We start from the raw sequence: 23,152 nt of genomic DNA, 5'->3' as shown, positions 1-23,152 counted from the left end.
GTAAACAATACAACATAAGGTCTTTTCCACCTGGGCTCGAGAGTCTTCACTTGATGTCTTTTCACCCATACTGTATCCCCTGGGACTATGCCATGTTCCGGGCTCGGAATTTTCCCGCCCTCATAATATGCTCTGATCAGGGGCCAGATTTCTTGCTGCACTTTAGCAAGAACTTGCAACACATTCAGATAGTCAGGGGCCGGGTCTTCTGCATCGGGAAGCTGCACTTGTCGAGTTATAGGTGGAGAGGCCCCATACATTATCTCAAATGGAGTTAAACCATGTACATAGGGGGAGTTCCGAGCGCGGAAGATGGCTAAGGGAAGGAGAGTCACCCAGTCACCACCAGTCTCCAATACCAATTTAGAAAGGGTCTCTTTCAAGGTCCGATTCATTCTCTCTACCTGCCCAGAGCTTTGTGGGTTATAAGCACAATGTAACTTCCAATCTACTCCCAAAGCTAGGGCTAGTCCTTGCAGGACTTTGCTAACGAAAGCCGGGCCGTTATCGGAACCTATTGCTTCAGGGACCCCATATCTGGGGATGATTTCTTCAATTAATCTTTTTGCTACTACCTGGCTAGTCTCATGCTTGATTGGAAAGGCCTCCACCCACCCAGAGAAAGTATCTACCATAACTAGCAAATACCTGTATCCATACTTCCCTGGTTTTATTTCGGTGAAGTCTATTTCCCAATTCCTCCCTGGAGCCCTCCCCCTTTCCCGGGTACCTGCTGGGTGCAGCCCTCTTGGGGCTGGTCTTAGCATTGCACAGCTACTGCATTCTTTCATGATCTGGCAAGTCACCTCATTCTGGTGGGGAAACACCAACTGCGCAGACTGGAAAAGGCTGAGCAGTTTTTTTTCCACCTAGATGGGTGGACTTATGCAGATTAGCAAGCAGGTACTGTCCTAATGCTTCTGGCAAGATCAATCTACCCTCCTGGTCCCTACCCCAATGTCCCTCTCCAAACACTTCCCCCGGGACTTGTTTCCTAATCCACTCAAGATCTTGAGGGGAATACTCAGGTTTGGGCGGCAGTGCGGGCAGTTCAGGTATGGGTATTTCAAGGGCCGCAAGCACAAGAGAGTCCGAGAGGGCTGCCCTCTTAGCTTCTGCATCTGCATGGCTGTTGCCGATGGCCTCGGGTGTCTTCTTTGATTGGTGGCCCGGTACATGTATAACTGCTACCGCTTTAGGTTTTTCAACAGCAGCTAATTGTCTTTGGACTTCTTGCAGATTCCTCAGTCCCTTCCCTTCCGCGGAACGGAATCCTCTTTCTCGGTAGATGGCACCATGGACATGGACAGTGCCAAAGGCGTATCTGCTATCTGTGTAAATGTTGGTCCGCTTTCCTTCTGCTCTTTCCAGGGCCTCAGCGAGAGCAATAAGTTCCGCCTTCTGTGCCGAGGTGCCAGGGGGCAGAGCTGTGCTCCAGACAACTTCCCCATCGTGGGTTACTACTGCTGCCCCTGCTCTCCTGACCCCCTCCTGCACAAAGCTGCTCCCATCCGTATACCAATTTAGCTCACAGTTCAGTAACGGTGTGTCTTTCAGGTCTGCTCGCACCTGGATAATTTCGGAAAGGATATCTCTACAGTCATGGATGGGGGTCGTCAGATCTGGGTCTGGCAGAAGGGTGGCAGGATTTAGGGTTACCGGGTCAGAGAAGGCGATTCGGGGAGAATCTAGTAGGAGCCCTTGATATTGGGTGAGTCTTGCGTTCGTCATCTATTTTCCTGGAGGATGCTTGAGGATCTCCTCCACGGTATGTGGGGCTGTTATTCTCAGATTTTGGCCAAAAGTCAGCTTGTCTGCCTCTTTTACCAGTAGAGCGATGGCTGCTAGGATACGCAGACAAGGTGGCCACCCGGAGGCCACTGGGTCTAGCCGCTTGGACAAATAAGCCACAGGTCTCTTCCACGGGCCCAGCTGCTGAGCCAGAACTCTTTTAGCCACTCCCTTCTTTTCATCTACAAACAGGATAAAGGGTTTTTCTGGGTCTGGCAGAGATAGGGCGGGGGCCCGGAGGAGAGCTTCTTTTAGTCTGTCACACGCCTCTTGTTGTTCCTGCATCTATTGCCAGCCCGGCCCTTCTTTGGTTGTTTCATATAGTGGTCGGGCTATTTCTGCGTACCCTGGAATCTAGAGCCTGCAAAACCCGGCTGAGCCAAGAAATTCTCTCACTCCCCGGGGTGAGGAAGGGATGGGGATAGCTAGGACAGTTTGCTTCATGGCCTGTGTTAGCCACCTGGCCCCATTAGATATTGTGTACCCCAAGTAGACTACTGACTTCTGACAGATGTGGGCTTTCTTGGCGCAGGCTCGATATCTCAGTTCACCTAGTTCAGCCAGCAAGTTCCCCGTGGCTTCTTCGCACTCTTCACGGGTTTCTGTGGCTAGCATCAGGTCATCTACATACTGCAACAACGTCACGTGGGGGTGGCTCCTGCGAAAGGGCTCCAAGTCCTGGCTTAGGGCTTCATTGAATAAGGTGGGAGAGTTCTTGAAGCCCTGAGGCAGTCTAGTCTAGGTAAGCTGCTCTTTTCTTCCTCCCCCTGGCTCTTGCTACTCAAAGGAAAACAAAGGCTGACTAACTTCAGAGAGTGGAATATTAAAGAAGGCATCTTTCAGGTCCAGAGTAGTATACCACACATGCGTGGGTGGCAGGTGCCTGAGTAAGGTGTAAGGGTTAGGCACTGTAGGATGGATGTCTTCTACCTTCTCATTGACTTTCCGCAAGTCTTGCACTGGCATATAATCTTTACTGCCAGGCTTTCTCACTGGAAGCAGAGGCGTATTCCATGCAGATTGGCAGGTCTTAAGGATTCCTGTCTCTAACAGTCTATGGATATGGGGTGCTATCCCTTTCTTAGCTTCTTCTGGCATTGGATATTGCCGGACCCGGATGGGTAGAGCTGCGGCTTTGAGTTGAACAACAACCGGGGATAGGTGTTTAGCGAGACCAATTCCTCCGGTCTCGGCCCATGCGGAAGGGAACTTTTGTACCCAAGAGTCCATCTCTCCCCGGCCCCCCTTTTCTTGATCCGCCTGAAACAGACGATGTTCATCAGCCAGGGAAAGAGTTAACACATGCGCCAGTTGTAGGAGCTGCCCTTCTTTGTCCATGATTTTTATCCCTTCGGGTTCAAAATGAATGCGAGCTCCGACCTTGGTTAATAAGTCTCTGCCCAGCAACGGTGCGGGGCTTTTGGGTACGACCAGGAATGAGTGAGAGGCCTGATGCCTTCCTAGGTCCACTTTTCTGTTAGTAGTCCAGGCACATTTCCTGGACCCTGTCGCTCCCTGGACTATACTTGTGCGTCCTGGGTTTAGGGGGCTGTGGGCCTGGTTGAGAACTGAATACTGTGCCCCAGTATCTACCATAAACCCAATGGGAGTCCCCTCCACGCACAGGGTTACCCAGGACTCGGGGAGGGGTGCCGAGCCCCGTCCCTGTCAATCCTCCTCTCCTAGGTGCAGGGTCTTAACAGGGTTCCCTCTCCCTTGTTCCCTCCTTTGGGGGCACTCCCTCTTCCAATGTCCATATTTCTTACACAGAGCGCACTGATCTTGTCCTAGTCGGGATTGACGGGGTCCTGTTCTTTGAGGTGGCCTAGGGCCCTCCTTCACCCCGGCCAGGAATATCTTGGCCATCTCTTCCCTCTGCTTCTTGTTCTCCCTTTTCTGAAATTCTCTGTCTTCTTTCCTATTTTTCTCCTGCATTACCCATTTCTCTTTCCTCAGCCTTTCTTCTCTATCTTCCGGAGTTTCTCTAGCATTGAAGACCTTCTCTGCCTGCTGCAGCAGCTCTCTAATAGAGATCTCCCCTAGGTCCTCCCGCTTGTGGAGTTTTCTCCGGATATCGGGGGCTGCCTGGTTGATGAATGAGAGGACTACAGCTGACCTATGTTCCTCTGCTTCCGGGTTTATGGGGGTATACTGCCGGTAAGCATCAAACAGCCTTTCCAGATACGCGGCTGGGCTTTCCATTTCCCCCTGAACAATAGTTTTTACCTTAGCCAAGTTAGTGGGCCGTCTGGCGGCCGCCCGGAGACCGGTCATCAGAGTCTGGCGGTAGACCCGGAGATGCTCCCTACCTTCTGCAGTTCCGAAGTCCCAATCTGGGCGCGTAAGTGGGAACGCCTCGTCGATGATGGGCTGGAGGGTAGTGGGTCTTCTATTTTCTCCGAGGACATTTTTCCTGGCTTCATTGAGGATACGCTCTCGTTCTTCCGTTGTGAAGAGAGTGCGGAGTAATTGCTGGCAGTCGTCCCATGTGGGACGATGGGTAAACATAATGGACTCCACTAAACCTATAAGACACTTGGGGTCTTCTGAGAAGGGAGGATTCTGAGTCCTCTAATTATAAAGGGGACTAGATGAAAAGGGCCAATATTGATATTGCTGAGCAATGCCGGTACCGATGGCACGCACAGGCAGAACTGGCACTGCTCCTTTTGAGGTGGAGGAGGGAGCCTCCCCTTCTTGTTCCCTGGCCCCTCGAGACCTTAGCTGCATTCCTCCAGTTCTACCTGGCGCCCAGCTTGGGGCCAGGGCGGGGGAGTGTGAGGAAGCTCTTTCCGGCCTCCCGCCTCCCTCTGCTGAAGAATCTGGGGAAGCTGCAGCCGCCTGGTTCCTGCTGGGTTCTCTAGCTGCATTTTCTATCCCCCCGGCAGCTTCACCCCTCTCCTCTGCATACGGGGGTGGCTGCTCAATCGGCGGGAGGGGGTAAAGAGGAGAACTGTCGGGGAGGACAGGCAGCGCACTTGGGCGCACAGGATTTCTGGCCCTGCGATCAGAGGGCTTTGATTTTTCCTGGGCAACTAGGACGGAGGTCTTTTGTGGGTCAGTATGAGGTTTCTCTACCAAAAAGGGCTCCAACCAGGAAGGGGGATTTTCGGCCAATTTTTCCCAGACAAGAATATAGGGAAGTTGGTCAGGGTGGCCCTCAGGACCTGGCCAGGGGATAATGGCTTTGATCTTGCCAATAAGGTCCAAAGAAAGAGACCCCTGGGCCGGCCAGCCTACTCCGAAGGAAGGCCACTCGACTGAGCAAAAGGTGTCGAGCTTACCCTTCTTGATGCCAAGGCTCATACTTAAGGCCTGTTCCTTGACCTTGGGGAAATGGGAGAGGATCAAACTCTTAGGAGTAGCCTGAGTCTGACCCATGGTGAGAAAGAAGAAGGAAAAAGAATATGAGCGAGACAAAGGCGAAGGATGAAGATGCCACTTCAAACAAAATGACTGTTGTATATTCTTATAAACGAGTGCTTGTCGTTGCACAGTTTTTCTTCCGCGGGGGGACGCGAATTTATCTGGGATTCGCGGCTGTGACCCCCTTATCCTGTCACGGGAGTCTTCTAGCGGCGGGCGCCCTAATGGCTCTTAATTGCCCGACCCGTGCCCGCAGGGAATGATGTAGTGGCAGAAAGGAGGAACAGACAAACAAAATGACTGTTGTATGTGCTTGTGAACGAGTGCCTGTCGTTGCACAGTTTTTCTTCCGCGGGGGACGCGAATTTATCTGGGATTCGCGGCTGTGACCCCCTTATCCTGTCACGGGAGTCTTCTAGCGGCGGGCGCCCTAATGGCTCTTAATTGCCCGACCCGTGCCAGCAGGGAATGATGTAGTGGCAGAAAGGAGGAATGGAGAGAGCAGGAGAACTTTAGAACAAGGAAACTTAAAATGAGAAGTGCAAAAAGAAATATAAACCAAAACCAAAACACAGTAAAACAATCAATGATAACACCAAACATACACACCACATCTGATCGCACTCGTTCGGACCGGTCCTTCTCTCACTCTGGTGCGCACCACACTCACCACTTTCAGGGTCCTCAAAAACTCTCGTAATTCTCCCGAAGGGCGTCCACTCGGACTGCCGCAGGGTGACGAGCTCGATCTTTTTCTCCTCGGGTGCCAGTTTTCTGCCGATCGGATTTGCCTTCTTAAGGCCGAGTCACTCGGACCCTAGGGCCAGGATTGGTTACCTGGACTTTTACCCAGGGTCACTAACCTGGGGGCCGGGACTACCAGACCGGACTTCCTCACTCGGGACCACTAACTCGAGACCATACACGGGATGGCGACTCTCGCTTTATAATGGACTTATGCAGACACGAGGGGGCGACCCTCGAATTACACTGCCCCGTCCAGACAATTAGACCTTGCTTCCAGCTGTCCTTTGTTCTCAGGGAAGCCGCTCGAATCCCGGACGAGCCCCCAAATGTTAGGGTCCAGGCTTCCGAGGCTTCCCCAGAGAACAAACTACACAGGCATAGAGATGTAAATTCAAGCAAAGTCTTTATTCAGCTAGCTAGCTGAGGTCCAAGTCAGCCCGATGCAGCGGGTCTCAACAAGGACCCCGAGCACTCAGAGCCAAGGGTTTATATAGCAATTTCAAAGCACTTAACTCATAGCAATTTTCTATAACTATACATTATTCTTGCAAGACATATATCCTGGGGTTAAGCAAGGGCAGGGTAAGACTACTCCTCAATGGTTAGGGAGGTTCTGCACGATAAGCTTGGTATGTAAGATTTACTGACCAAGGTTAGCTGACCAAGGGTCACAGCTGCCCACCACCCGGTGCTCATGATTAACTTGTTTTTCAAGGCCTTACCCAGGCCCAGGGTTTTTTTTTTTTTTTTTTTTTTCCTCTGAGTCACACTCTCAGAAAATGGTTTCTAGGTTTCTAAGATGGCTATGCTTATGCTAATTTACTAATCTTACTAATGCTTAGATTCTACATTTCCCCACTTTCCTTTGACCATTCCAATCATGGAATGTTTGTTTCTTCCTGCTGTGTGAGTGAATGATACTGTGGTCTCAGCATTAGCACCTGAACAGCACTCACTCTTTCCCTAACAAAGGCTATTAGCCGGTTTAAGATACAGGGACCTAAAGTGAGAAGCAGTATAAAAATAAGCAAGGGCCCTGCCAGGGTGAATATCAGGGCTGTAAACCATGGGGATTTAGTAAACTAGGATTCAGATGGCCCTTGGCTGGCCTCTCGCTCTCTCTTCCTTTGATCTGGTCTCTCTCTAAGTTTAGACATTGAATCTCTTACTATTCCGGAATGGTCTGCTGTTAAGGTTTAGCTAAGTTTTATTAGTTCTTTTTCCTGACTCTTAATGCTGTCTGCACTCCTTTACACTATGTATTTATAGTTCCTAAAGAATCCTAAAGAATAACTTAGCTAAATTGCTCTTGGCCAACAAACAGCCCATGGAGTTTATTCAGATGGAAGCTGTTAATTCAATACCAAAGATTAATTCACAAGAATAAAATGCTGGAGATGGTATTGTAACTCCAGGGAGAGGAAATCCCAGGGCAAAATACCTCTAAAACCAAAATCAGTCAAAGGAAGAAAAAAAGTTTAAAACCTATTTATTGCTTACAAACTGCAGTCCAGGGTCATCTCTTTCCTGCTCTGGCAGAAGCAAGCAAGACCTCCTCCCACCCTCCCAGGTTCAGATAAGCCCTTAGTTGCCCAGGTAATACCCATTGATATGGAAATGAAGCATTCTCCATCCCTGAGAAACCCCTGTTGATATGCAGATGCACTAAAGCCAGGTGAGATATTCTGGAACTATTACAGTTTTACCCACAGGTGAACAACCTAAATATTTCCCATTTGAATTTGTCCCAAATTAATACCCTTATTAGGGTACATTATACCTAGTCGTTTAAAATGAAATCTTGCTTTAGTTTGCTCTCTGTTTTTGGTATCTTTTAGCGCACCCATTGTGATGGGATTAGAATTACAGATAGAATTCTGGTTTGCAATGGTTTGTGGAGAAATGGGTTGGTGCATAGCTCAAAACAGGTTAAAGTATATTAAAACAAAGTAAAATGGCCTTACTAAAATTTAGTTTTTTTGGAGCTTAGAGGAGTCAGAGGATGAGGTCTAATTTTTCCAATCTCAAAATGGTAGACAGCAGGATAAATTTTAATTACTGTTTATGGCCACTGTAACACTTTGTTGTGTGATTTATATTTATTTACTGCTAGAAAACTAGGAAAAATTGCTAGGTGAAGCCTCATTGCATTTACTTCACAAGGAGTAAATTTCAGTGCATTTAGTTTTACCAGTACAGTTTGACTTTTAGGATCAAAGACTTATTACCAAGACTTACTTTCTCTCTCTACAAAAATAATGTCCTGCTAGAATTTGCAGCCATTAGCCTTTAAATAATATTTAGGATGGACTTACTGAGTATCTGGAGAATTAATTTAAAGCACTATGGGAACACATAAAGTTCCATCTAAATTTGTTTTTCTTGTAACCATTCTTTTATTCCTCAAATTTGCTGTGATCCCCTTCCTTTATTGTTTCTTCATTCTTGTTCCAGTTAAATATTTTCTCCTCATAGCCACTAGAGTGATTCATCTTAAATAAAAAAATTGACCTTGTTACTTACTATTTTAATAACACTCTTCAAAGACTTATTTTCATTTATGGTTTAAACTCCCAACTGTCTTCACAGGGCCTTTTAAGGATTTATCTTTTATTTATTTATTTAATCTTTTTTTAATTGGAATATAGTTTATGTACTATATCATATTGGTTTCTGATGAACAACTTAGTAATTCAGTTATATACATTATTAAATGCTTACTGTGATAAATGTAGTTATCATCTGTCACCATACAGAGATATTATAATATTATGAACTGTATTTCCTATGCTATACTCCCATCCCTGTAACTAAATTATTTTATAATTTAAAGTTTATACTTCTTTATCCCCTTTACCTATTTAACCTCCCTTCCATTCCCATGGTAACTAGCTATCAATTTTCTGTGAATTTTGTTTTGTTCATTTGTTTTGTTTTTCAGATTCCCTATGTAAGTGAAATCATACGATGTTCATCGTTCTCTGACCAACTTATTTCACTTAGAATAATACCCTCTGGATCCATCCATGTTTCACAAATGGCAAGATTTCTTTCTTTTTTATGGCTGAATAATATTCCATTCTATATATGTACCACATTTTCTTTATTCACTTATCTATTGATGGACAGTTGCATTACTTCCATATCTTGGCTATTTTAAATAATGCTACAATAAATATGAGGGTGTATCTTTTTGAGTTAATGATTTTATTTTCTTTGGGTAGATAGCCAGAAGTGGAATTGCTGGATCATATGGTATTTCTGTTTTTAGTTTCTTGAGAAACCTGAACACTGCCTTCTGTAGTGGCTGCATCAATTTGCAGTCCCAGCAGCAGTGTATGAGAATTCCCTTTTCTCCACATCCTTGCCAACTCTTATTATTTCTTATCTTTTGGATAGTATCCATTCTGGCTGGTGTGAGGTGATACCTCATTGTAGTTGTGATTTGCATTTCCCTGATGATTAGTGATGTTGAGCATCTTTTCATGTTGGTCATCTGTATGTCTTCTTTGGAAAAATGTCTCTTTAGGTCCTCTACCCATTTTTTAATCAGATTACTTTTTTTTTTTAGGTGTGAGTTGTATGAGTTCTTTATGTATTTTAGATATTAGCCCCTTATCAGATACATCATTTGCAAATATATTCTCCCATATAGTAGGTTACCTTTTCATTTTGTTGGTGATTTCCTTTGCGGTGCAGAAGCTCTTTAGTTTGATATAGTCCCACTTGTTTATTTTTACTTTTGTTTCCCTTGCCTTGAGAGACATATCCAGAAAAAAATTTCTAAATTTTTTCTAAACAAAGTTTCTAATGTTTACTGCCTGTTTTCTTCTAGTAGCTTTATGGTTTCAGGTTCTTACATTTAGGTCTTTAATCCATTTTGAGTTTATTTTTGTGTATGGTGTTAGGCAGTGATCCAGTTTCATTCTTTTGCACATAACTGTCCAGTTTTCCCAACACCATTTATTGAAGAGACTGTTTTTTCCCCCATTGTATGTTCTTGGCTCCTTTGTCAGATATTAATTGACCATATAGGTGTGGGTTTATATCTGAAGCCCTTTAAGGATTTTTCAGATCTCATTTTAATTAGCCTTTAGACTCAGCCTTCTACTTTTACAAACTCCAACCTTCTAACAAATCAACTTTTTGAAGTCTCTTCATGATGCTTTTCACCTTACTGCCTGGGATGTACACTTCGCTCTTTTTTAAAATAACTAACTCAAGTTGATACTTAAAACTCAAAGCTAGTATCTTTCCCTCAAGGACATCTTCCATACTCTCATGGGGACTGAATTACTTCCCTGCTAGTGCTCCCATAGAAAAGTTGTGTGTGTTCTTTTCATGGCAGTAGTGTAGTGCTTATTTTTCTTGATTCTCTTATTTCAAGTTTATAAAGTAATGTTGTAGTTACTTCGCATCCTCCAAAGGTCAATGCTGTTGTTTGATTTTAATTATTATTGTGAACTCTTGGTTTTAAAGATATTTGGTGTGTTTCAGGCTGTTGCGTTTATGAATGATCTGATTGTTCTGTCTTGCCACTAGGAGTTTATTCAGGTCAGCTTCTGAGTCTCTCTGATGTGACTCTAATAGTGCTTAACAGCATTCCTTAAAGGAGCAAATTGAAATGGGAGTTATCCTTTCTGCATAGGGACAGGGAATATACAGAGAGGTCGTGCTCTTTTTTTCACCATTCTAGATAAATACATCCTGAGATGTTCATGGTATAGTTATAAATTTATTGTTCTATATAACAGCAATTACAGAAGAATCTCTTTTATAAATTCGTTTATTCTTCTTCCTCTGTGTTGGTACTTTATTCTAGCACAGCCTGACTTGCAGTGTAATTAATCTCCTCTGCTACTCCATAAGGGTAGGAATCATTACCTTTGTATCTCCTTTATTTATTTCTGTGTCTTACCTTATAGGTGCTACTTGGTAAACATTTGCTGTTTTGGTAACAGTGCTATCAGTAGACAATACTTGCATTAAACTTTTACTTCATGTAGTTCTTTGTTATTATGTTGAGAGCCTATGATGTGCCATGCACCAAGCTAGACACTTACTTAAAGTGACTTGATTTAATTTATTTAGTGGTAATATGCAGTATAGTTCCTCTATGCTGAATATCTGTTACATTAAATATAATTCTTTAACCTGTAGCAGCATTTCTTAAAGTGTGTTCTGTATGGTATTAATAGGCATTAGTAGAATTGAGGGATTTTGAAGTTAAATAAGTTTGGGAAGTATTGAGTTAGACAAAGGTAAGTAAATTTTATGATTACAGGATTTTAAAGTTTGAATAACGTGCATTGTTACCAGCTGCCTAAGAGACGGATAAAGAAGATATCATTTCTCAGTTTAGTTGACTGAACTTCCCCTCCTCCTTGCCTCCCAATTATCTGTGGAACAGACTTAGGAAAATGCTGACGAATTACACAAAAGAATGTGATGCAGTGGAAAGGGCATGGAATTGTAAGTCAGAGCTTGGGTTTCTGCCCCAAATACTAGGTGTAAAACCTTCTGACACCTCTAAAGCCTCATTTCATCAGTATAAGAAGTTAATACTGGATTGAACAGCATAAGATTACAAATCTTTTACAAAGCACTTGACACAGATTAGTACTACAGCACAATCTTATTATATAGATAAATGGTTCCTTATAAATTTAACAAATACTGTAAGTGAATATTTTCTTTCTCTCTCTACATGGTTTTCCTAACCTACATAGTGAAGATTAAAAGTATAACTTCTGTAGGCATACCTATAGTCATTCTTAGTAGCAAAACCTGGATTCTTGGAATTATAGCAAACCTTTTCTTGACCAATGATGACAGTGGCTCAGGTCTCTTAGATTCTAATTCTGGGGAGTCTGGACTACGCACTGAGGAGCAATTTATCTTAACTTGTTCTCCATTTTAATTTTACCCTATATAGGTAAATGAAAGGAAGTCAAACAAATTAATATTTGATTTTGAATCATTTAGGTGTTTCATGATCTCATGCTTTATTTCAAATGATTGAATGAGCAGCAATGATATGTTAGGTATTTTCTAAGATACAAAGTTATTTAATAGCCAAGATATGTTAATATTCTTGGCATTTAAATTGCTCTAAAAATATGATACAGCTTTTCATGCTATTTATAGTAAACTGTTAGAAATATGTAAACAAGGAAGGTGCTATAGTCTTGATTCATATTATGTATACATGATTTAGACAAGGTGATGTTTTAGAATAATAAACCAAAGTATATCCTATGATAAATACTAAAAGAATGCAAATAAGGCATGTGCATTCCTTCCTTGCATCATGCTGCAAATATGAAGGAAAAGGAAGCATTAGGTAATTCATTGAAATTACATAATAGCTTTTATTGAGCTCTTTGTGTCTGTTACTCTTGTTAACTCAGTATGTATTAGCAGATTTAATCCTTATAGTTGCCCTGTGATTACTAATAATATTAACTATTTTACATATTTTTAGGGTTAAATTGGACTTCATGAAGAGTTTTGTGTATCCTCATTTGTTTTCTTAACAGGGCCTGATAGCTTCTCTGTTGGCATGGCAGCTGTGGAGAGTCAGTAGAGGCAGAAACATCTGACAATAATCAGGGGTTAATTGCCACCCTCCCCAGACACCTTATAGTGAGCAGAGCCAAGGCAAGAGACCAAAGGGTGGTTTTGTGTAAGGATGTGAAGGAATTATTGGTGGGTATGGGATCAGCTGTGCAGCCAGTGCATATGGATTTGAATTACTATTTTCTAGTACTTATTGTTTAACTCTGTGCAATTTACAGTTTTTGTAACTGTGAAGAAGGGATAGCAGTAACACCTCCTTCATGGAGCTGTTAGGATTACATGAGCTAATAAATGGAAGGTGTGTCTGGCACTCCATAAGTAATAAATGCTAACCATTACTGCTATTACCATTATTAACAACAGTAACTGCCTCAGCTGGCAAGGGAGTAGAAACCAGAAGCCCTAATCTTTCAGAAACCAGGGCTGGGGCCTTCCATCCAAATTGAGGTCCCAGGCAGCCCACGCTGCTGTGTTTAGGTGGTTATTTTAGAGATAGACAATCTCTCAGTGCTGTCTTGGGTGGCATAAACATTTATTTTTAGTGAATTACCAATTACCAACACTCTTTTTACTTTTACTTTCAAAGTAAAATAATTTACCATAATTACCCATAATTTCTTTAACCCATAATTTACCATAGTTAACCATGATTCCTTCAGAAATCTCTCTCTACTAAATAAGAAATAAATAACATCTCCAGAAGTCTCTCTTTATTACAGTAAATGAGGAAACACAGAGAGGTTAGAGTAATTTGACTGAAACCATAGAGTTAATAAGTGGGAAGACTGGAGTTTAAATCTAGACATTTAGTTCTGTGCCCTTAGTAAGCATCCCTGCTTTTAAAAACAGTGAAACAAATTATTTTAAAGGGAATACAGATTTTCTAATTTACTTTCTCTTTGTATATAACTTGGCTACATAATAGTACTAAATTCCATTTTCTTAAAATTGCTTCCAAGTGTTGAAGGATTTTTCTTCCTAAAAGCAAAGAGAGTAAATACTGTCGTATCAACAGACTACAGTCTAAGGTTGTTAGATTTATTATTATTACTATTATTATTTAAATATCACTGATATACAATCCTATGAAAGTTTCACATGAAAAATGCTGTGGTTCAACATTTAGCTATACTGTCAAGTCCTCACCCACCCCCATTGCAGTAACTGTCCATCAGCTTAGTAAGATGCTACAGAGTCATTACTTGTCTTCCCTGTGCTGTACTACCTTCCTGGTGACCTACCTATATTGTGAGTGCTAATTATAGTGCCTCTTAATCCCCTTCTCCCTCCCTCCCCACCCACCATCCCCCCATTCCCTTTGGGGAACTAGTGATTACTAGTCCCTTGGAGTCTGAGTCTGCTATTTTGTTCCTCCAGTTTTACTTTGTTTCTTTGTGTGTGTTTATTAAGGTACCATTGATATACAATCTTACGAAGGTTTCACATGACCAGCATTGTGGTTACTACATTCACTCATATTACCAAGTCCCTCCCACATTCCCCATTTGCTGTTACTGTCCATCAGCATAGTAAGATGCTAGAGTCACTACTTGTCTTTGTGCTATACTGCCTTCCCTGTGCCCCACCTACATTATGTGTGCTAATCATAATACTCCTTAATCCCCTTCTCCTCCCTCCCCACCCACCCTCCCCATGGGGGAAGTGTGTCTGCTGTTGTTTTATTCCTTCAGTTTTGCATTATTTTTATACTCCACAAATGAGTAAAATCATTTGGTACTTATCTTTCTCCAACTAGCTTATTTCACTGAGCATAATAGCCTCTAGCTCCATCTATGTTGTTGCAAATGGTAGGATTTCTTTTCTTTTTGTGGCTAAATAATATTCCATTGTGTATAAGTACACAGCTTCTTTATCTGTTCATCTACTGATGGATACTTTTCTTGTTTCCGTATCTTGGCTATTGTAAATAGTGCTGTGATAAACATAGGGGTGCATATGTCTTTTTGAATCAGGGATCTTGTTTCCTTCAGGTAAATTCTTAGGAGGGGAATTCCTGAGTCAAATGGTTTTTCTATTTTTAGTTTTTTGAGGAACCCCCATATTGCTTTCCATAATGGTTGAACTAATTTACATTTCCACCAGCCATGTAGAAGGACTCTCCATTCTTTTCAACATCGCCAGCATATGTTGTTTCTTATCTTTTGGATGTTGGCCATCCTAACTGGTGTGAGGTGATATCTCATTGTGGTTTTAATTTGCATTTCCCTGATGATTAGCAATGTGGAGCTTCTTTTCATGTGCTTGTTGAACATCTGAATTTCTTCTTTGGAGAAGTGTCTGTTCATATCTTCCACCCATTTTTCAAACAGGTTATTTGCTTTCTGGGTGTTGAGGGATGTGAGTTCTTTATATCTTTTGGATGTTAACCCTATATCAGATAAGTTGTTTTCAAATATATTGACCAGTATTGTAGGATGTCTTTTTATTCTGCTGATGGTGTGTGTCCCTTGCTGTACAGAAGCTTTTTAGTTTGATGTAGTCCCATATATTAATTTTTTATTTTGTTTCTCTAGCCTGAGGTTTTTTGCCTATGTTTTCTTCTATAAGTTTTATGGTTTCATGAATTACATTCAGGTCTTTCATCCTTTTCGAGTTTACTTTTGTGTATGGGGTTAAACAATAATCCAGTTTCATTCTCTTGCATGTAGCTGTCCAGTTTTGCCAACACCAATTGTTGAAGAGATTGTCATTTCCCCACTGTATGTCCATGGCTCCTTTATCATATATTAATTGACCATAGATGGTTGGGTTTATATCTGGACTCTCTATTCTGTTCCATTGGTCTATGGGTCTGTTCTTGTGCCAGTAACAAATTGTCTTGATTATTGTGGCTTTGTAGTAGAGATTGAAGTTGGGGAACATATTCACCCTAGCTTTATTCTTCCTTCTCTGAATTGCTTTGGCTATTCGGGGTCTTGGTTCCATATGAATTTGAGAACTATTTGTTCTAGTTTGTTGAAGAATGCTGTTGGTATTTTGATAGGAATTGCATTGAATCTCTAGATTGCTTTGGGCAGGATGGCCATTTTGACAATATTAATTCTTCCTATCCATGAGCACAGAATGTGTTTGGTTTATTCTTTATTTTGGTTATAATTTTTGTTGGAAATTACTGTAGCTTTTGAAATCCTGAAAGAGATTTTCAAACTTGCATGATCTCTTTTGCCATGAAAATAACTGTTGTTTTCCAAGATGATTCTGTCTCCAATCTGTTGTTGAATTGTGATTTAAAATTTAGGTCTTTTCAGGCAAAATCAAAATGGAAAGTGAATATTTACTTTTCACAGAAACATTTACCAATCCTAGTTGATTGGCATAGTACTGATCATTTCCTAGTTTAGTTCTTCCATTGGCTAGTTGAATTGTAGGTGTTTTTTTGTCTTGATCTTACCTATTATAATTAAATATTATTCTAGTTTCCTGAAAGTGGGGTGATAATTGATGAAGTTGTCATGTAAATTTTTTCCCTCTTTCTTGTATACCCAAGAAAAACAAATTATCAAATAATAGATGTCAGGTAGTAAGAAATTACGAGAACTTCCATGTTTCAACACCTTAAGATTGGGTGGTAAAAGGTATAGTAAATATTTAATCTACATTTTGATCAGTAAACATGTATGAAATTTTCCTATGCACATCCTTTTGGTTTTGTTAGACTGATAAAACCCTATACAGGAAATTTACAAGGTTGACGGAACTTTTAAACAAGTTGTGTTTTTGGGTTAAATCATTCCTACCTCTTAAAGTTAAGCAAAACAGTTGAGACAGTATCCTAAGTATACACATTAATATTAAGAAAATATTTTTTTTCCTTACTTTACATGAAGTGCTGATGTAGGGCAGGGACTTGTGACAAGCATCAATATTAACTTTTCCTGCCTATGATGAAAAATGCCAAGATATAAACAGTATTGTAAGAACAGGAGGGATAGCCTTAAGCCATCTTAAGGCTAAGATCCTATTTTTAAAAACAGGGAATTAAGAGATAAGATTCATGACATATTTTATGGTAATCAGACAATAACTGACCCTATCTTAAGGCAGGACAAATAGTCCTAAATGATATGTCCACAATGCTTGAGGGTAACTACTATCTTGGAGAAGAACAAGATCAAGAAATTCCTTGTGTTAAGTTTCTCTTACAGAACATCTAGAGGACAGACTATGGATGGTGACATAATGTCTGTCATTGGAGATAGACATTGTGAGACCACATGTCAAGCCTACATTCCTCACACCCCTGTCTTTTCTCCTGTTCTTGAAAGCCTTAAAAGAGAATCTTAAGCCTCTATGTGCACCTCCTGTCTGAGGTTGCCTGTACTCCCCTTTCTTTGAGTGTACTTTTTGCTTAAAATAAAGACTTCCCCCTACTCAACTTACTGTGTTTTTGTCTCTGTGCTCTTCCAATGGTAAGTGTGTTTCTTAGTTTGCTATTTCACTGAAGCACAAGTCTTCACCCTCTGTTCTACCTCAGACATGTAGGGAAGGGCTCCTAAGATCTCAGATTTGGGCCTCCAAATTCCTGTTGCCTGGGTGACCCAGACAAGACTCTTGCTATATGATCATATTCTTCAGGAGCCTGCCTGACAATCTCCTTTATTTGACTTTGGGAAGTTCTCAGAACATAATCTCACCCCATCCAGTGCTCTGTGGCTCCCCCAAATGGTGTAGTGGTAGGGGCTTAGTTCCTTCCCATGGTGTGCAGATTCAAGTGGACACTGGACACCAGATGACCCTGGCTTTAGGAGTTGGCAAGGGATCTGCCCTATGCCAAGCAGGAGTTCAGTGAGCTTCCCTTTCTTCCCTCTGTTCTTCCTTGCTCTCTATTGCCTTCATGGCTAATGCCATTCACTACTACTCTTGCTTTAATAAATTACTTCCTTACCTACACTTCTCCAACCTGTTCGAGAACTCCTTCCCAGAATCAAGAACCCTCCCTGATCCAGGTTGAGATTTTACCCAGTGCACAGGGAGAGACCTCCCCAGATACAGCTGCCCAACAGTAGTGCCTTGGTGGAAACTTTTTCTATTCTTCCCGGATGGCATCTAGCCTTTTATATGCAAAAGAAGTAATAAAATTGGACTTTTAAGTACAATCATGAGTATAATATAAAGGCTATTCTTGGGAATGATTATGAAAAGCAAATCTTGGCAAGTTAAAGAACAGATATACAGTTGACTCTTGAACAACACAGGGGTTTGGGCACCAATCCCACATGCAGCTAAAAATTCATGTGTAGGGGCGGAGCCAAGATGGCAGCTTGAGTAGAGCAGCAGAAACCTCTTCCCAAAACCATATATATTTTTGAAAATACAACAAATACAACTGTCCCTAAAAGAGAGACCAGAAGATACAGCACAACAGCCAGACTACATCCACACCTGCAAAAACCCAGCGCCTCATGAAGGGGGTAAGATAGAAGCTGTGGCCTGGTGGGACCCAAGCATCCCTCACCCCAGCTCCCAGCAGTAGGACAGGAGTCAGAGTGGGGAGGGAGAGGGAGTCCAGGATTGGTAAATAGGCAGCCCTAGGCATCTGCACCAGAGCACAGACACACAGTGCATAGGTGTGCTGGATACTAGGGAAACAGGACAGTAAGACCTGTGAGCAGGTCCCCGCAGCTGGTGGCCCTGGGACAAAGAAAAGCGAGTTCTTTTTGAAAGTCTTAAAGGGATAGGAACCCCACAGCTGGACGGAAGCATCCCAGGACAATTATCCCAGCAGCTGGGAATCCCAGGGAACACCGGGTGCCCTAACCCCTGGGGGGCAGCGCAGCTTGGAGGCCCCTCACGGTGATAAACAGCCTCCCACCTGTCTCCCCTCCAAGCGACTCCGGTATATTGGAGAGTTGTCCGAGGCCGATCACGCCCATAGCAACTGTGGAGCTTAACTCCACAGCAACCGCAGAGCTTAATTCGACAGTGGCCAGGCAAGAACCAGAGGCCCTGTCTGTGCGCAGCTGCCCAGCACAAGCCACTAGAGGTCGCTCTTCTCCCAGGAGAGGAAGGCCACAAACCAGCAAGAAGGATGTTCTCCCAGCCAACACACAGCACCAGCTCCGCACAACTACCTCTATCGCCATAAAAAGGCAAAAAATTTGATACAGACCAAAATCACAGAGTCAACCCCCTGAGAAGGAGATAGACCTAACCAGTCTTCTTGAAAAAGAATTCAAAATAAAGGTCATAACCATGCTGATGGAGCTGCAGAGAAATATAAAAGAGCTAAGGGATGACTTCCGGAGAGAGAATACAGAAATGAAACAATCTCTGGAAGGATTTATAAGCAGAATGGATAAGATACAAGAGGCCATTGATGGAATAGAAACCAGAGAACAGCAACGCATAGAAGCTGACACAGAGAGAGAGAAAAGGATCTCAAAGAATGAAACAATAATAAGAGAACTGTGTGACCAATCCAAAAGGAACAATATCTGCATTATAGGGGTACCAGAAGGAGAAGAGAGAGAAGAAGGGATAGAAAGTGTCCTTGAAGAAATAATGGCTGAAAACTTCCCCAAACTGGGGGAGAAAATAAACGATCAGACCACGGAAGTACACAAAACTCCCAACAGAAGGGACCCAAGGAGGACAACACCAAGAAACATAATAATTAAAATGGCAAAGATCAAGGACAAGGACAGAGTTTTAAAGGCAGCCAAAGAGAGAAAAAAGGTCACCTACAAAGGAAAACCCATCAGGCTATCATCAGACTTTTCAACAGAAACATTATAGACCAGAAGAGAATGGCATGATATACTTAATGCAATGAAACAGAAGGACCTTGAACCAAGAATACTGTATCCAGCAAGATTATCACTTAAAAATGAAGGAGGGATTTAAAAATTCCCAGACAAGCAAAAGTTGAGGGAATTTGCCTCCCACAAACCACATTTACAGGGTATTTTAGAGGGACTGCTCTAGATGGGAGCACACCTAAGACTAAATAGATGTCACCAGAGAAAACAAAATCACAGCAAAGAGAGCAGACCAACCAAATATTAACTAAAGGCAAAAAAATAAAATCAGCTACCTACAAAAGCAGTTAAAGGAAACACAAAAGAGCACAGAATTAAACAACCAACATATAAAGAATGGAGGAGGAGGATTAAGAAGGGAGAGAAATAAAGAATCACCACACAAGTGTTTATAACAGCTCAATAAGCGAGGTAAGTTAGACAGTAAGATACTAAAGAAACTAACCTTGAACCTTTGGTAACCACGAATCTAAAGCCTCCAATGGCAATAAGTACATATCTTTCAACAATCACCCTAAATCTACATGGACTGAATGCACCAATTAAAAGACACAGAGTAATAGGATTGATAAAAAAGCAACACGCATCTTTATGCTGCTTACAAGAGACTTATCTCAAACCCAAAGACATGCACAGACTAAAAGTCAAGGGATGGAAAAAGATATTTCATGCAACAACAGGGAGAAAAAAAGCAGGTGTTGCAGTAGTAGTATCAGACAAAACAGACTTCAAAACAATGAAAGTAACAAGAGATAAAGAAGGACATTACATAATGATAAAGGGCTCAGTCCAACAAGAGGATATAACCATTATAAATATATATGCACCTAACACAGGAGCACCAGCATATGTGAAACAAATATTAACAGAGGTAAAGGATGAAATAGAATGCAGTGCATTCATTTTCGGAGACGTCAGCACTCTACTCACTCCAAAGGATAGATCCACCGGACAGAAAATAAGTAAGGACACAGAGACACTGAACAACACACTAGAACAGATGGACCTAATAGACATCTGTAGAACTCTACATCTAAAAGCAACAGGATACATATTCTTCTCAAGTGCTCATGGAACATTCTACAGAATAGACCACATACTAGCTCACAAAAAGAGCCTCAGTAAATTTAAAAAGATTGAAATCCTACCAACCAACTTTTCAGACCACAAGGGTATAAAACTAAAAATAAATTGTACCAAGAAAGCAAAAAGGCTCACAAACACATGGAGGCTTAACAACACGCTACTAAATACTCAGTGAATTAATGACCAAATTAAAATGGAGATCCAACAATATATGGAAATAAATGATAACAACAACACAAAGCCCCAACTTCTGTGGGACGCAGTGAAAGCAGTCTTAAGAGGAAAGTATATACCAATCCAGGCATATTTAAAGAAGGAAAAACAAACCCAAATGAATAGTCTAACGTCACAGTTATCAAAGTTGGAAAAAGAAGAACAAATGAGGCCTAAAGTCAGCAGAAGGAGGGACATAATAAAGATCAAAGAAGAAATAAACAAAATTGAGAAGAATAAAACAGTGGGAAAAAAATCAATGAAACCAAGAGCTGGTTCTTTGAGAAAATAAACAAAATAGACAAGCCTCTAGGCAGACTTATTAAGAGAAAAAGAGAATCAACACACATCAACAGAATCAGAAATGAGAAAGGAAACATCACAACAGACCCAACAGAAATACAAAGAATTACTAGAGACTATGAAAACCTATATGCTAAGAAGCTGGAAAGCCTAGAAGAAATGGACAACTTCCTAGAAAAATACAACCTTCCAAGACTGACCCAGGAAGAAACACAAATTTAAACAAACCAATTACAGCAAAGAAATTGAAGCGGTAATCAAAAAACTAACCAAGAACAAAACCCCCGGGCCAGGTGGATTTACCTTGGAATTTTATCAGACATACAGAGAAGACATAATACCCTTTCTCCTTAAACTCCAAAAAATAGAAGCGAAGGGAATACTCCCAAACTCATTCTATGAAGCCAACATCACCCCAATGCCAAAATCAGGTAAAGACCCCACCAAAAAAGAAAACTACAGATCAATATCCCTGATGAACGTAGATGCAAAAATACTCAACAAAATATTAGCAAACCAAATTCAAAAATATATCAAAAGGATCATACACCACAACCAAGTGGGATTCATCCCAGGGAGGCAAGGATGGTACAACATGCGAAAATTCAAGAACATCATCCACGACATAAACAAAAAGAAGGACAAAAACCACATGATGATTTCCGTAACTGCTGAAAAGGCATTTGACAAAATTCAACATCGATTCATGGTAAAAACTCTCAGCAAAAAGGGCATAGAGGGCAAGTACCTCAACATAATAAAGGCCATATATGATAAACCCACAGCTAACATCATACTGAACACAAGAAGCTTAAAGCTTTTCCTCTGAGATTGGGAACAAGACAGGGATGCCCACTCTCCCCACTGTTACTTAATATAGTACTGGAGGTCCTAACCATGGCAGTTAAACAAAACAAATAAATTTCAGGAATCCAGATTGGTAAAGAAGAAGTTAAACTGTCACTATTTGCAGATGACATGATATTGTACATAAAAAACCTAAAGAATCCACTCCAAAACTACTAGAACTAATATCAGAATACAGCAAAGTTGCAGGATACAAAATTAACACACAGAAATCTGAAGCTTCCCTATACACTAACAATGAACCAAGAGAAAGAAATCAACAATTCCATTCACAATTGCATCAAAAAGAATTAAATACCTAGGAATAAACCTAACGAAGAAGTGAAAGACTGATACACTGAAAACTATAAGACACTCTTAAGAGAAATTAAAGAGGACACTAACAAATGGAAACTCATCCCATGCTCTTGGCTAGGAAGAATTAATATAGTCAAAATGGCCATCCTGCCCAAAGCAATATACAGATTTGATGCAATCCCTATCAAATTACCAACAACATTCTTCAACAAATTTTAACAAATAGTTAAAAAAATTCATATGGAAACACCAAAGACCTCAAATAGCCAAAGCAATCCTGAGAAGGAAGAAAAAAAAGGGGGGGGTATCTCACTCCACAACTTGAAGGTCTACTACAAAGCCACAGTAATGAAGACAATTTGGTACTGGCACAAGAACAGAGCCACAGACCAGTGGAACAGAATAGAGACTCCAGACAATAACCCAAACATATATGGTTAATTAATATACGATAAAGGAGACTTGGACATACAATGGTGAAATGACAGTCTCTTCAACAGATGGTGCTGGCAATACTGTACAACTACATGTAAAAGAATGAAACTTGATCACTGTCTAATCCAATATATGAGAGTAAATTCAAAATGGATCAAAGACCTGAATGTAAGTCATGAAACCATAAAACTTTGGAAAAACACATAGGCAAAAATCTCTTGGAAATAACCGTGAGCGACTTCTTCATGAACATATCTCCATGGGCAAGGAAAACAAAAGCAAAAATGAACAAGTGGGACTACATCAAGCTGAATAGCTTCTGTACAGCAAAGGACACCATCAATAGAACAAAACGGCACCCTTCAGTATGGGAGAATATATTTGTAAATTGCAGATCACATAAAGGCTTAACATCTAAAATATATAAAGAGCTCACACACCTCAACAAACAAAAAACAAATAATCCAATTAAAAAATGGGCAGAGGAGATGAGCAGGTAGTTCTCCAAAGAAGAAATTCAGATGGCTGACCGACACATGAAAAGATGCTCCACATTGCTAGTTATCAGAGAAATGCAAATTAAAACCACAATGAGATATCATGTCATACCAGTAAGGATGGCCACCATCCAAAAGACAAACAACAACAAATGTTGGCGAGTTTGTGGAGAAAGCGGAACCCTCCTATAC

General features: G+C 41.3%; 1 protein-coding gene across 4 annotated transcripts in view; it reads left to right on the top strand.

Annotated features, from left to right (window-relative positions):
• PHTF2 (putative homeodomain transcription factor 2) overlaps nt 1-23,152 on the top strand; it is a 183,955-nt gene that overhangs the window by 63,067 nt on the left and 97,736 nt on the right. For 3 of the 4 annotated variants that reach the window (XM_073238948.1, XM_073238946.1, XM_073238949.1), the window contains exon 3: nt 8,846-8,944. The exons of the other annotated variant lie outside the window; for it this stretch is intronic. In XM_073238948.1, coding sequence (XP_073095049.1) covers nt 8,846-8,944 — 99 coding nt within the window. The remainder of the gene's footprint in view (nt 1-8,845; nt 8,945-23,152) is intronic. 4 annotated transcript variants of the gene reach the window in all.

This window comes from Manis javanica, chromosome 6, assembly GCF_040802235.1.
Source record: "Manis javanica isolate MJ-LG chromosome 6, MJ_LKY, whole genome shotgun sequence".
NCBI lineage: Eukaryota > Metazoa > Chordata > Mammalia > Pholidota > Manidae > Manis > Manis javanica.
Note: the sequence above shows the minus strand (reverse complement) of the source record. Positions and strands in the feature narration are given on the sequence as shown.